At 37.9% G+C, this 14512-nt stretch overlaps 1 protein-coding gene across 1 annotated transcript in view; it reads left to right on the top strand.

Moving 5' to 3' along the window:
* The window catches only part of HIBCH (3-hydroxyisobutyryl-CoA hydrolase), a 36350-nt gene that overhangs the window by 19856 nt on the left and 1982 nt on the right, over positions 1-14512 (top strand). Inside the window, exons 6-11 of the mRNA XM_041487590.1 lie at positions 908-1053; positions 1702-1788; positions 2954-3012; positions 3744-3825; positions 8321-8440; positions 9604-9637. Of these exons, the coding sequence (XP_041343524.1) occupies positions 908-1053; positions 1702-1788; positions 2954-3012; positions 3744-3825; positions 8321-8440; positions 9604-9637 (528 nt within the window). The remainder of the gene's footprint in view (positions 1-907; positions 1054-1701; positions 1789-2953; positions 3013-3743; positions 3826-8320; positions 8441-9603; positions 9638-14512) is intronic.

Here is a 14512-nt window from a genome sequence, read left to right as displayed (position 1 = left end):
CTTTAATTTCTTTAGAAGACTTAATTTTCATGAGTGCACCATTGGCATGATTTCAGGGTAGTAACTGGACCCTGCTTCCATGCATTCAGATTTCTGAAACCAAGACTAAATACTGAAATCAATAGCTAAACTAAAGTTTTCTCAAGTTTGTTTAAAAAGATGTCTAAATTTATTTTTGGTGAGCAATTTATATAACAGAAGGTAGATACTTTCCAATAAAACTTTTAAAAGTATTTAAAATTCTAGTCACAGCTTTAAATTCTTTAAAAAATTACCCTAATCTGTAGATTTTAAAAAGCATATAAGAGAGTTACTAAACTGGAGAGTTCAATATTATTTTTAAATTTTAGCTTAGTCACAATCCTGTCAAAGAGCCAAGTACTAAGTCAGCCTCCACCTTCAGGAAGTCCCTATCAATATTGTTGATCTGTTATTGCTTTCTTAGCCCCAAAATTTGTTCAAACTAAGCTGTGCAAGAGGCACTTCATCAGTGTTTAATATTTTTATAATAATAAAAGATTTCAGTGAAAAAGCAGCATCCAGTTTGAGCTTGCACAAATTATTTCACAATTCTTTGGGTCACTTCTGTTTCCTTGCTGAGAACACAGTTGCTTTTTCAAGCACCTAAAATTGTCTCAAGTTGTTGGCAAATAGAATAAATATTCTTCTTTGGTATATGTTTGTAAAGTACGTGCCAGTGAAAAGGATGAAGTTTGGAAAGTGTTCAAGAGTTTGCTTTTAGGAAGGGTTTTGATGCCAGAAATGTCAAGCCAAGTCAAGGAGAAATTCAGGCAAGGTTTCTGTGCCTATGTAAGGAAGATGAAAATAAGACAAGAAAAAATTGCTGCTAGTGATGATTAGTACAAGACCTCCTCCCTTCACTTTTGTTTTGTGTTGTTTATTGCAGGCCTTTTCCCTGATGTAGGTGGAGGGTATTTCTTGCCAAGGCTCTCAGGAAAGATTGGCTATTACCTCGCGCTGACAGGCTGCAGGCTGAAAGGAAGAGATGTGCTGAAAGTTGGCATCGCTACGCATTTTGTAGAATCTGAAAAGGTAATGTGCCAGCAGTGCTGGCCAGGGCACAGCCCACACCCACACTGAGCTTTGGGGTTTTAGCCCCCAGTGCCCTGTTACCAACACCCACGTCTGCAGAGGTGCACTGACATTAGCTGGCCATGCCCTGCGAACGGGCATGGTGAGACACTCTCAAGCTGTCCTTCTAGCTCTTGCCAGCTGGTGACAGCTTTGCTTGAAGGAAGGAGCAAATGGTGCTGTTTTTACAATCCCACTGTTGGAAGGGCATGATCTACTCAGCTGAATGAAGTTGCTTAAAAAATTGTGCAGATTAGACAACAGTGTATGAAACGAGAGATTCATACAACTGCAAAGTTTGCAGTGAAGGTAACCCTCCATTAAAATGTTCTTTCCTCTCAGGCTGGTGCAGCTGTAACACTGCCTTGGGGGGCTGCTTGGGAAGCACTTCTTTGCTGTTCACTGCAGACATAGTTAAATTGGGGTGGTTCAACACTGACACATGAGCTGTCTCCTTGTGTTGTTTGTTTTGTACTTCTTTAGGGTCTGTCAGAAAGTTGGGGAGGATGAGGGGGGTGTTTATATATGTATATCCTACTATTACCATAGTAATAGCCCAAGTAGTAGGTTTTGTTTTACTTACTTGTAATTAAATCTTATTTTTAACAGCTACCTGCCTTGGAGAAAGACCTGATAGCACTGAAATCTCCTTCAAAAGAAAAAATTGCAGATTTATTGAACTCTTACCACATGAAGGTAATCTGAAATTACTGAAATCAAGCAAAATTGTTAAATATATATAGACATTTTTATTTCCACATTACTGATTATCTTTTTCTATGTTTGAAAATAATGAGTTTCCAAACTCGTTGCACTCTCTCCATAATACTTGTGTTAGCCCCATGTAACAATGGGCATGAAAATAAAAGGTTTTGCCTCTACAATCAGTGGCTGTTTTAACTCTTTTGATGTGCATTGCAGTTCTCTTTCAAAAGAAAACCTCTAGAGTCAAACCAGTATTCAGTGTTACTCAGTCAATTACTTTGCTGTTGTTCAGCTTTAAAATCAGCTGTGCTACTCTTGTTATTGCTGTTTTGTAATTACTAAGTTCATAAATAAGATTAATTGGAAAAATAAATGGGATAAGCTAATTTACATCATAGTACTGATTATTTTGACAAAACAGAATGCTATGAAATAGGAGTGATTATATGTTGCAGTATCCTCCTTTACAAGTTTACACTGAATGGAAAAGGAAACTGTGTATTTTTAGTTATCAGAGCTGAAATGCCAGGGAACATTTTCAGCTTCAGCTGCAGTTCCTGAAACATCTGCTTATGTCCCAAACCCCTTAATGCCAGAAGATGTGAAACATTTGACAGCCTTCCCACAGAAGGCCAGTGGATCTATCATACACTTTTTATGTCTAAATAAAATTTTGTTAAATTACATAAAAAAGAGGGGCAAGAGAAAGGCTTTTTTTTTTTTTCTTGGTCATTAAAAAAGCCTAAACGCAGGCCTGTATATTTTTAAAGAAAATAAAAGGTTGTTTTAAAAAATAATCTCTGATTCTTGAGTAGATTTATCTGCACTGACATTCTTAGTGCATTGCACAGAAGTGTTTTGATAGAATAATCAGAATTACTTGTGTACAAGATAACCTCCCAGACAAATAGCATATGTAGTAGCTCTGAGCAAGCACTGCAGTATGAAGCAACATCTTTAACATTCACAGGATAGTGACAAATTCATAGATCCACACTGCAAAATTTTATTTCATTAAAAATTGCACTGTCTTGTGAACATTAAGTGTTCATTTATGGTACGATATTTCTGGAACACAAGTCACTGAAATTTTCTGGTACTGATACACTTTTAGTCTAAAATAACCAAGTAAAATATGTATTTATTTTTTAAATAGTGCACAATTGATCAAGAAAAGGAGTTTGCTCTTGATGAACATACGGAGAAGATTAACAGGTATTCAGTAATCTTTTAAAATTTTTTATTCTTGTGGGTAGAGAACATGAAGTTAAATCTAGTAACAGTATTTCACAGATAAGGTGAGAGAAATTACCTCCAAGTTGAAGTAACATTTAGACTTTAGGGAGCTTTATCTGAAGCTCATTAAATATTTCACTCATCAGTACATTAAATACTTGGGCAAAGTAACCTGATTCATAGCCTACGGCACATTAAAATGAACATTTTCTGTAGATATTGGATGGGAATTTGTGAGAGTAACTATTCCACTGAACAGGACATGTTACCTAACACATTTACAGGACTCATTGGGTTAAGGCCATTTCTATGATAGCTTGGAACTTAAGGAAGGGAGAAATAAGTGAGAGTGATAAAGAGCTAAATCTCTGCAAGAAGGATGGCAGTAACTACATTTGGAGATAAAAGATGCTGACACCAAACCAGTAGAATGGAGCTGATAGCTAAAGATTTACTATGTTCTAAAAATACAGCTAAGACTGATGGTAGTAATTGAAATTTACAAATAAATACCAGTTTGTTAGTAAGGTTTATTGAAACACTAGAGATTTGTAAAGGAAAAGGAGATGCCCGAGTTACTTGAAACTGAACAAGATGGAAGACATTGCTAAGAAAAGCCAAATCAGCTGGTTATGCTCTGTTTCCAATATCCCTTCAAAGGTAAAACAGAGACTGAAGCAGCTTGTTAACTGATTTTTTTTTTCTTCTAGTCTTTTTTCAGGAAATAGTATGGAAGAAATTGTTAAAAAGTTAAAGCAAGATGGTTCTCCTTTCGCCATGAAGCAGCTAGAGGTAAAGTTCTCTATGTCATTTTTGTTAGAGATTTTAAGTCTGGTTTTATGGTTTCTTTCCATAGGACAGACTTTAATTATCCTACAGGGCTTTGGACTGAGAGCCTCAGGTTCTCACACACAGTCCTGAGGGATTCTCAGTAGTTCTACTCAGACAAGGGTATTCCTCTAAAATCACACAATGTGAGCATCATCTTATGGTGCATAAAATTGTAATTTAGTAAAAAAACCAAACTCCCCTTTCTTTTCCCCTGCCCACAGTCAGGGGATTGTTGGGAACAAGTGTTCCCTTTATAGCTTCTCATTATATTGCCAAGGCTTGGAATAAAACAGTGCCAGAACAGTATTGTTGTTTTTCTTCCATTCCAGATATGTCATTTGGGTAAACAGCAAAAAAAAAAAAATAATCACAAAGTATTTTTTGATCTTTCTAATGCATTTCTGAGTGCTGGATGTAGTCACTACTCAAAAAACGTGCAGCAATGCTACACACGTAGTTCATACTTCAGCCTCAAAAGCAAGAAGCAACTTACATTCATTTATAAATAGTATTGTATTTTCTTTTTTTCCTTTGAAGTATCTTTGTTCAGGTGCCTTGTAAAAGTTTTGTTTGGAGCTAGTGAAATATTCCAACTGGATAGAATTGAAGTGTTCCTCCAGCAAAAGAGTCGTTTTAACTTTAGTTACAGCTCACAGAAGAAATCCTCCTTTCATAGTGAAATAAAACATCCATCATCTCTGACTTGATATGAGCAGACGGAATTTTATAAGGTAGTATTCACATTAGGCACCCTGTCACTTTTTTAAAAAAAATTTAATTCAAAATGTAACACATTGTCACTGGAACTATCAAACAGTTTTTGAGAAAGGAAGTTCTAAGACTATCTTTGTGCCAATCAGTACATCTAGTACATTGCAAGAAGTTTAGCATATGTCTTATAAAAGCAAAATTGAAGAGAAGGCTGATTTTTTCCCCTACCATTCCAAGTTCCATTGGATTAAGCAGTCAAGTTGAGTCGAGTTGGTGCCAGAATAAAAATGTTAACTGTTCATATTATATTGATTAGGTTCAGTGAATGTTGAAAACAACAAAGAATTATTTGTTCTTTTTCCTTATTGTTTATGATAGTACATTTGTTTAACAGTTTCAATTCAGAACTTAAAACTAAGTAATCTATTGATAACTAAATTAGGTCATCTACTTCAAAGTTATGATTTTGTGTAACTGATTTTTTAAATTCCTGAATACCAACAACAACAACAAAAGGCTATTTTGTTGCTTCTTCTGTTCTCTTATGTCTTTAATAGGACTTTATAACAACTTTTTTCTTTCATGTGATTCATAAATTAATGTCCTTGGAGTTGACCAGAGTTTCAGAACAATCATCTGTTCTGTTCAAGAGATAAGGCTCTGTTGGTATGACTTGCCTCAGTCCATGCAGAAATTAATGGGAAAAACCCCATCAAACAAATCCCACATTTTCTAGTGGATGCAAGACTTTAGTGTGAACAAATACTTAAATTTCAGAGGAGTTTCTGACAGCAGACATGCTGTGCTAAGCAGTAGGATTAGGCAAGGTTGTGAAACCAAGGTTTCACTTCAGTGTCCAGGTACAGGAACAACAGCAAATCTGCCTGATAAATGTCATATCAGCTGATTCAGTAGCAGCAATGTCTCTGCTTATTCTCCTTGCCCATTCCTGTATTTATTATATGTATAAGTAAGCTTATGGAATAAGCCCTAACTGAAATTTTAATACAAATATCCTAATTTGGAGGTACCCCTTGGTACATTTACCTTGTACCTTGGATCAGCAAGGTTAATAAAATGGAACTCCTAGTTCTGCAGTAATCCAAGTATGCTATGAGCCATGCTCTCATGTACCCTGTTCTCTTTGACCTACACTAGTCCTGCTTTTTACTTTCAAAACATGCCTGCTTGGCAGGCTGTCACATATTTGATACTGAAATACTGTGTGAAGAAGAATATAAAGTTGTTAAAATCCTACTTGAGAATGACTTCATGACTTACACCACATTTTGAACCCAGCTACAAAGTGGTAGAAGCTAGAGAACTAACACTTTGAATTCAGTAGTTTTCGAAGCTTTAACTTTGTAGTGCTACTTTGTTTTCAGGATTTACATGAGACACAAAGCTTTAATCTGAGGTAGGTGTGCCATTTCTAGTGGCACGAAGTAAATGCAAGGTCTAAACCTGAAAAGCATCAGATACTTGACCGAGTTTTCACATAAATAAATGATGGATGTCTTCATCTATTACAAGGGGAGTGATGCACTGGACTTCTGGGAGGTTTTGGGGTTTTCAACTGAAAGAAAGTCACTATTCCTTCCCACTTTTATGCTTGTAAGGAAATCTGCTGTGTCAGTGCCACTTAATTCAGTCACCTTCTGTTAGCATTTTATTGGTGTTCAGTCTACTGCAAATTCAGCTTAGAGCTTTGAGGATCATTGTGTCAAAATCAAGATGGTTTGAAAGATACTGGAATAGATGTCAAATACTTCTATGAAGACTTATTTGCATTTTAGTACTCCCCACTCCAGCCTATCCTGTCTCTTTTCCAGGCTTGTTCCCTAGCACCACTCCCCTCCTCTTTGTACAGAGGATGTATTTATAGCTACACCGGTGACTCATTTTTCTGCAATTACACCTACCCATTTTCCTGCCGTGATCCTCTTCCTCCAGCTTGATTTAAGTCAGTACCTCCTCCACCTTCAGCCTCATTGATATGCCAAGATAACCAGTCTAGTGCATCTAGCAGCTCCCTTAAGTGCTGTTTCCAGACCTTCCCCATTCCAATGCTTGCTTTGACCAGAACTTGCCATGACCATTTCACCCCTGGAACCATCTGGCTATACCATGCTTAGCATTTAACCTGGTCTGAGCAAAGACTTTCTAATCTAAATGACAGAATGTGAAACTCAAAGGAGGACAGATGAAAGATAAGGCCAGCAAGAGCATCTTACAGGAAATAAGGGGTCCAGTTAAGAGCTGCCACCCAACTGGGACCTACAGAGTGATGTAGTTAGAGGAACAGCAGATTTCTTAATCTGCTGAAAGGCACCTCATTGTTGGAGAGCTTGACCAGGACTGAGGAACTGTTGGCCCTTGGAGCCAATGTGGGCTCATTCTTTGCCAGCCACTCTCTCAAGCACAGTGATTACATGCAAGTTACAGAACGACAGAGCCAGTGCTTTGAAGGCACAATTCCACACACTCCTGCTTGTATAGCAATCACATGTTTTCCAGCTTAACTAGGCAAAATGGGTCACTGCTGTATCAGCTGGTGTCTGGAGGGATGAAGAGTAATCGGGAGCTAGAAAAAAATGTTGCTGCTGATGACTGGAAACCTGCCATTTCAGGCTGTGGTAAGGAGCCTAATGTCTGCAATGAAAATGTAAAGAGGCAAATCTTACCATCTGGTGCTTTTTAATAGTGATAAAAAATGTCCTAATTATTATCAGGAAATGTCTGTTGTACCATGAATGGTACATACCTTTTATTTGGGTTTACAGAGAAAGGAGGATTGTGTTTACAGTAAGAAAACAATGATAAGCTACAATAAGATTTAGCTCCTTTTCCCCACAACCCCATGAAGGTTTAAAGCTCAGTTCTTTTTTCTTAACTAGGATTTTTGTCTTTCTCCCCACTTTCCCCTACTGTTTACTGGCATGCAGTTCAGCAAAGGATACTCCTGAGAGCCAAATTTTCAGCTTTTGTTTGTGTGCTTTACAAGAATCCTGTCTGTGGCACAATATTTATAGCCTGTGCTTCTGTCAAAAGAAGTAAGGCAAAACCTCCAAGCTTCCTATCAGCAGAGTAATGTAGGGCTAAACTACTTCAGTATCTGTTGATCCTAGACAAGAAACCTGGATAAATATGTTTGGTTTATTCTAACATTTTCTTCCACAGATTTCTTCTTTGCATATCGTTTGGTCTTTGCCAATGATCGTGAAGCAATGACTTGAAGTTTGTTGCCAATCTCTCTCTTACTACCTTATCACTCTATTGTACCAAACAAAACTTAAATGCTAAGCAATACTAATATCACTACAATATCAGTAAATCTAAGAGTAATTCACACTAAATATATATATATATATGATATTAAAAAACAAAGTATAATTGATTGTAACACTTGCCTTCACTTATCTAAAGATTCTCCTTGAAAATGTCTCTCAAACTACAGTAATTTCTCTGGCTAGTAGTAATTTTATCTTAAATGATGGGACCTTAGGAATTCTAGGTTTTCCACAAGTGATGGCACACATCCCAGAGATCTTGCTGATCAAAGCTTATACAGGAAAGTTCATTTAATGTGACACCTTGGTGGGAGGGAGCAGGAGGAATAGTCACAGAGGTAGCTCAGGGAGAAGAGAGCCATCATTTACTTCACAAAGTTTAAAATGCACAATAGACAGACTAGCAGAAGTGTCCACATTGAAGAAAATAAAAATAATGTTAATGTCTTCCCCAGACTATTAATAAGATGTCACCTACATCTTTAAAGCTGACTCTCAGACAGCTCAGAGAAGGAGCTTCCATGAGCTTACAGGAGGTACTCCGGATGGAATACAGACTGAGCCAAGCGTGCATGGTAAGCAGCAGCTGAGCCCCTTGACCCTCTCCAGCCACAGGGGGAGAACAGTTTACCAGACACTAAAATTTTTATGTAATTTCATCAAGAGTTTATAATTTATAGGTTTTAACCTTCAATATCATCTTTGTGTGTTTGTGAGGCTGTCACTTGTTTCTTGTTTCATGTTATTATATGGAATGCAAAGGACACTACATTAATGATGGTCAGATGGGAATGTAGAAGACTTCTGTTAAAAAAGTATGAAAACATTAATATATAGATAGTTTCATGTTTGGATTGTAATTTTAAAACTGGTGCTCTTGAACAGGTTTTTTATTCAAATTACTTAGTCCTCAGTGCCTCAGTTCCCAGCAGCAGGGTGCAAATAGTTGTTTATCACTGCCTTTGAAAAGTGTTGTCTATGAAAAATTTATCACAGCAAGAGATTTTAGTGCTATTTGTACTAAGTGCTGAGTACTTGGATAGCATATGGGAAAGTGATCCTTGCAGTGGAACAGAGCTGCTAACTGAATTACCTGAACAAATGCCTTGCAGGGTTTGCCATGGCATCCTTATTATTAGTTTTGTCACATTTTAAGATAAGTTTTTTATATGTCCGATTAAATGATCTGTGACAGTTAAAGTAAATACTTTAAAAAGTGAAAATCTGTCTAATTCTGATGTTCTAATGCCTGACTAAAACTAAGATTGTGGCTCCATTACTAATGAAGCATGCTTAGGGATTTAAGTGTTACATTTCCCTTTTTTAAAAAGGAATTGGATGTTTACGGGATTCCATTTAACTGCAAAGTCCAAGTATGCAGAATACATCACAGTTCCTGAAGACTGGCCTTTATCAAAAGAACTTCTGATACCACACACCTTAGCCCCATTATGTGAACCTCTTTAGAAAAAGATCTGAGGTGTTACACAGGGAGAACTTGGACTGTGGCACGGTGCCTGATCAGCTACAGGTCAACAGACTGATTTTAAGAGATGTGGCTGCACTTAAGAAGATACACAGCTCTTTAATAAGTAAAGACAAAGTAGGCCTAGAAAAGAACAGTTCAAGTGGGATTTGACTGAATCTTGAGAACTTGCATTTCAAGCAGAAGTAGGATAGGGAAGGGTGGGATAAATAGAGCCTCTCATGTTAACAGGTTTTTTTTATCATCTTTCAGAAAGGCCATGACTTCTACGAAGGGGTTCGAGCAGGTAAGTATCCACACCAGAAACACTCCTCTAGCTTAACAGCACGCAGATTCACAGTTGTGGTGCTTCTTTGGAAATCACTACAAGTGCATGCAGCAACAGCCCAGAAAAAACTTCCCAGCTTTCCATAGGTTTTGCTTATTGAACTTCTGTGTGGCCAAAATTTATTATTGTTCCAAAGCACAAGAGCCATGTTGCTTCCTTTGTGCAGTCTCAGTTCCCTAACGTTATTTATCCATCTGGTTACACCATTTCTCATTTAACACTGACAGTACTGAGTAGAGCTGCATGCATCACTTGTGTCCAGGTTTAGTGTTGCCACAGAGCTGGTTCAGCCAGCTACACAATGCTTTGAGACTCAAAATCAAAACCAACTGTTTGTATAGAAAATGGTTAGAACAAAGATTTACTTTTCCCCATATCCAGAATATCTCTGGATGGAAGTGTCTTACTACTAAAAAACTATATATGTAAACTTAACATTAACTAATTCAGCACTTTAAGGCATTGGTCAAGAGAAGTAGTGATAAAATGAGAGCAATGGCTCAGCAAGTTTATCCAGGGGACAGACTTCGAGCCTGTCCTTGATCCTACTGCTGATTCACTGTGCAGTTTGTCAAACCCAAAGTCACATCTGTTAGGAGCTGTAGCAATTATTTATGTACTGTTCATCACGAGATGAAGTAAAGCACGGGCATTCCTTTCTCCAAGGAGCTTACAGTACAAGGCATTTAGATGCATAACTTTTGGTAGGACTTTCAGTTCACACAGTTACGTACTCAAGTATTATCACCTCCTCCTCATTGTTTTATATCTGTCTTTATAGAGCAGCTTAAATTCCACTTGAGGAATGGATATTAGTTGGAGTGGCTGCTATTAGTAACACTCTACTAAAGATAGCCTGGGGTGAGAGATGCAAAATTTATTCATTCAGCATGGGGAAGGTTTCTGACTTTAATTAATTAGTTTTTAGCACTTATTAGCAGACACTCCTTTGAAGAATTTACCACACATGTTGAGAAGTGGTTTCCATTATGTTGGTAATGGGGACAAGGATACCTCAAAAATACTGTTTCTGGGATATATTCTAAATCAGCAAATAAGCTGCTGAAATGTAGTTATTCAGGAAGTGACAAACTCCAAGTCTGAGAGTCAGAGGAACACCAGCTGAATTTCTCCTTGCAAGCCACAAGGTCATGAAACCATCTGGGACTGCAGTACAGTACAAAGGCAAATCCCTTGTCAGTATGGCCAGGAAATACACAAACTGCTTGTAAAGAGGCTGCAAGAACTGCAATTGGGAAACTTCTCTTTTATACAGGATGATGTAGCAAAAGTTCAGCTATCTGAGGGGAAGGAAAAAAACAAACCCACCAAAGATCCAAGTGCACTGAGGGGATTGCTTATAATAATAATTTGTTCCTGAAGCACTTTTGTTCTCTGCTTACTGCATAGATCTTGTTCTCAGATTTTCAGTCTTAGCATTGTTTCTCTTGTTGCAGAGGAGTATAGAATCTGACTCAAGATGACTTTTGTAATTTAGTCTAATTTCATAAAAATCATTATCCATCAACGTGCTGAGCATCCTTTTTAACAGGAAGGGAGATTATTAAGTACTTCACAGGACCAACCATTGTGAATAAAACTGATAAAAGTGTTACATATTAGCTTTCTCTTTCTTAAAGCCTTACATTACAAGCATTTAAGAGCCAGCTCTTGACCCTCTTACCACAAAAAGATCTACCATCAAAAGAAGTTGAGTTACAACAATCAGATTTTAGTTTAAGAATGTTTCTCGGCAGCCAATGGCCACAGGTCAGGTTTTACTAATACCTTTCATCTCCTTCAAGCCATAATTTTAAAAGGCTTTCTAGGGAGTAGTTTTAAAGCTTTTTAAACCTGCTTTGACCTGAGGTCAAAATTTCTTCCTTTTTTTTTTTTTAGCCAGTTTTCTTTCAACCTGAAAATCTGCTGTGGCAGTCTTCTCTGTTTATGATTCTTGTGATTGGAACGATTAAAGAAAAGCCAAACATCTTAAAGCATAAAACACATGGATCATATTTCATCAGTATTTTCCTATAAAATGGTAAATGTGGACTTGGAACACATTAGGTATCAATTTTTCACCTTGATTAATAGAATAATATGTCAACTAAAAAATGCATAGGTCTGGGTAGTTGCCAGGAATTGTTTTTCAAATCTTACTGCTTAAGAAAAGTGTTCATCTTTGGAGTCAGTGCTCAGACACATCAGGTAGGATACAATCTCGGCAGCAAATCTCAGGGGCAAATATCTGTTAATTCACCCTCCTAACTCTTTGTGCAGGAATGTGCACTTGAAATGGAATTGTAAAGGTCTTCTACATCTTGCTGATGCTGCAGAGATGGTATTTGTGTGCAGCTTCTGCCACCTCCCCTGCAGGGCTGGCAGATGTGAGCTGTACCCTGGGCACCCCAGGGCCCTGCACGAGCTGAGAGATTTTATGGCAGCAAACAGAATGTCAGGGGCTTGGAAATACCAGAGTTTTGACTGTGCTGGAGGAAGATCAGCAACAGAGCACTAACTGAAATTTGGTAAAGTCACTGCTACTGAACAGAAGAGCTTTGGGATTTTGATTAAAAAAGGTGAAATGCAAGAACAAACCTTTAACATGATATCTGTGCTCAGTTACTTTTATCATAATGAATTTCCCTTAGCCTACCTTAGAAGTCTTCAGAATTTCTGTTTTCTTCATGATTGATCTCAAGCTGGAGAGATACAGAATGTAAAGAAGTCAATGCAGAAAGGGACTATTTTCATGATACTATTAGAAAAGAAATATTTTGACTCATACAAGATTAAAGACTCCAGTGGGGAGACCATTATGAGCATTGAGTTTATCCTCCAAGGTAGAACTGGCCACAGATCCAAACAGAAAGATGAACTTGAATAGACAGCAGTACCCTGGAGTGGAGAACTGGCAGCACTTACTACAGCATGGCAGAGGAGAAGCTCTAGTAACATACACATGGACACATTTTCCTCTTCATTTAAACCACCTCTAGTCAATGTTGACTTTTGTGGATAACAGACTGTGAACCTCAACTAAAATTGAAGAAAATCTGTAGATAACTACTATTCCAATGGAATAAATGTAGTTGATTTAGGATAATTACATCTTTTAACCCAAGCCAATGAGTGGTTTCACTGTGTTCAGAAATACCCTGCAAGATCACAGCTTTTCAGTAAGTTACCCAGTTGAACAACATAGTAAAAGCACTCTTTCACAGGACTTTTCTTTTAAACAATTGTCCTCATGGATTCTGTTTTCAGTGGAATTGCAGTTTCCCTTATAATGGGTTACCTTTTACAATTAATTTGTTTCTAAGGAGTCCTTAGTTCCCTATTTACCAGTAAACAGGTGTGGGGCTCTATTTGCCTTTCTCTGTGGGGATGTAAGCTAAAGCATTGTGATGTCTGTATGCCTTCAGCTACAGAAATACTAATTAGTGCAGTTGTCATTTGAATGGTGTGTATTTTCTAGCCATTCTCAACCATTGGTTAAAGACAGAAAAGTGATAGAGAAGTTTTCAGGTCACATTTTTTTTTTAGAAGTTGGAAGGCAGACCATAATTCCTGGTTTCTTTGGTAAGCACAGTCTCTAGGTAGGTATTCTTTTAACTGAACATAACATTCCACCCCCTTACACATTCCTCATCTTGGATATTTGTAGTTCACTCAATAAGAACAAACTTAGTTTGTAAAAATGTGACAACTTACCCAAAAATAGCTGTTATTCTTGGAAATATCTGGTCTCTGTGTGTTATAGTTCACCTGCCTTTAGAACTATCCTCCTCTAAATGCTTTGTCAGAAAACAAACAAATAAAAACCATTCTCAGGAGAGAAATTTTCTCTTCCTGCCTGTCCTCTCTTATCTGCTGTGGGCTGTGTTGGTCATGAGGTTCCCCCAGGCCACAGGTGCATTTCCAAATCAGGTGCTGATCTCACTCCTCTGAAGGGAATGAGGGTTGTGAGGGTTGTTGGCAATCAGTGCAGCCTAGAGAGCCACAGTTCTTACAGCTGTTCTTCTTTAAATGATAAAAATCTCACATTTTCAGTAGCACCTTTATAGGTTTCTTAAAGCCTGCAGGGTGCTTGGAAGGATGCTCTGGAATTCTATTTGTACTGGTCAGTTTTACACACAAATTAACTCCCTCTTGTTTTATTGTTGCCATTGCTGACATGCCTTCAACATTCCTGTGATACAGGGAATGTTCTTTGGGAATTGCCATTTTCTTGTTAGCCTTTTACATATGATTCATTCAGTGATGGTTTTTATCTTCAGTGATGTATTTCCCAGGATGCAGCATGAAGTCTGTGTACTAAGGTTATAGAGATTGTCACAGTTAAATCTACCCAGGCCTCAGTAGCTGTCAGTATTTACAAATATACACCCTCACTTCCCACAAAGATACCCTGCTTTACTCTCTCCTCGTGAGTTATTTCATTATTAATGTGATGTGTTTAAATTAGCTTTAGGCACTTAGCACCACTGAGTCATCTCCTGTACTCTCCCAAGAGTCAGATTTTGCACAGAGGTGTGAAAGCCTTGTCCAAAAGCAGCACTATAAAGTGCCATTCGCAGGCTCCCATGAAGTGTAAGGCAGCCAAGAGTGTCAGGTCTGACTAAACCACCCATTTCAGGTCTGTTCCTTCAAATCTTGGGCTGCTCTGAAGTGATTCACTATTCCTTGTATCATCCAGCAACTCCCAGAGACACCTCTGGGCAGGTCACAACTCAGGAACTTCAAATAGAGTAGGAACATCTGTGTTACAGAAACTCTGCCTTCTCCAGAGCACACAGATTTGGTTCCCCCATGGAATCACTGTAGTGGTCT

Source organism: Pyrgilauda ruficollis, unplaced genomic scaffold (genome assembly GCF_017590135.1).
Source record: "Pyrgilauda ruficollis isolate IOZ18807 unplaced genomic scaffold, ASM1759013v1 scaffold81, whole genome shotgun sequence".
Taxonomy (NCBI): domain Eukaryota; kingdom Metazoa; phylum Chordata; class Aves; order Passeriformes; family Passeridae; genus Pyrgilauda; species Pyrgilauda ruficollis.
Note: the sequence above shows the minus strand (reverse complement) of the source record. Positions and strands in the feature narration are given on the sequence as shown.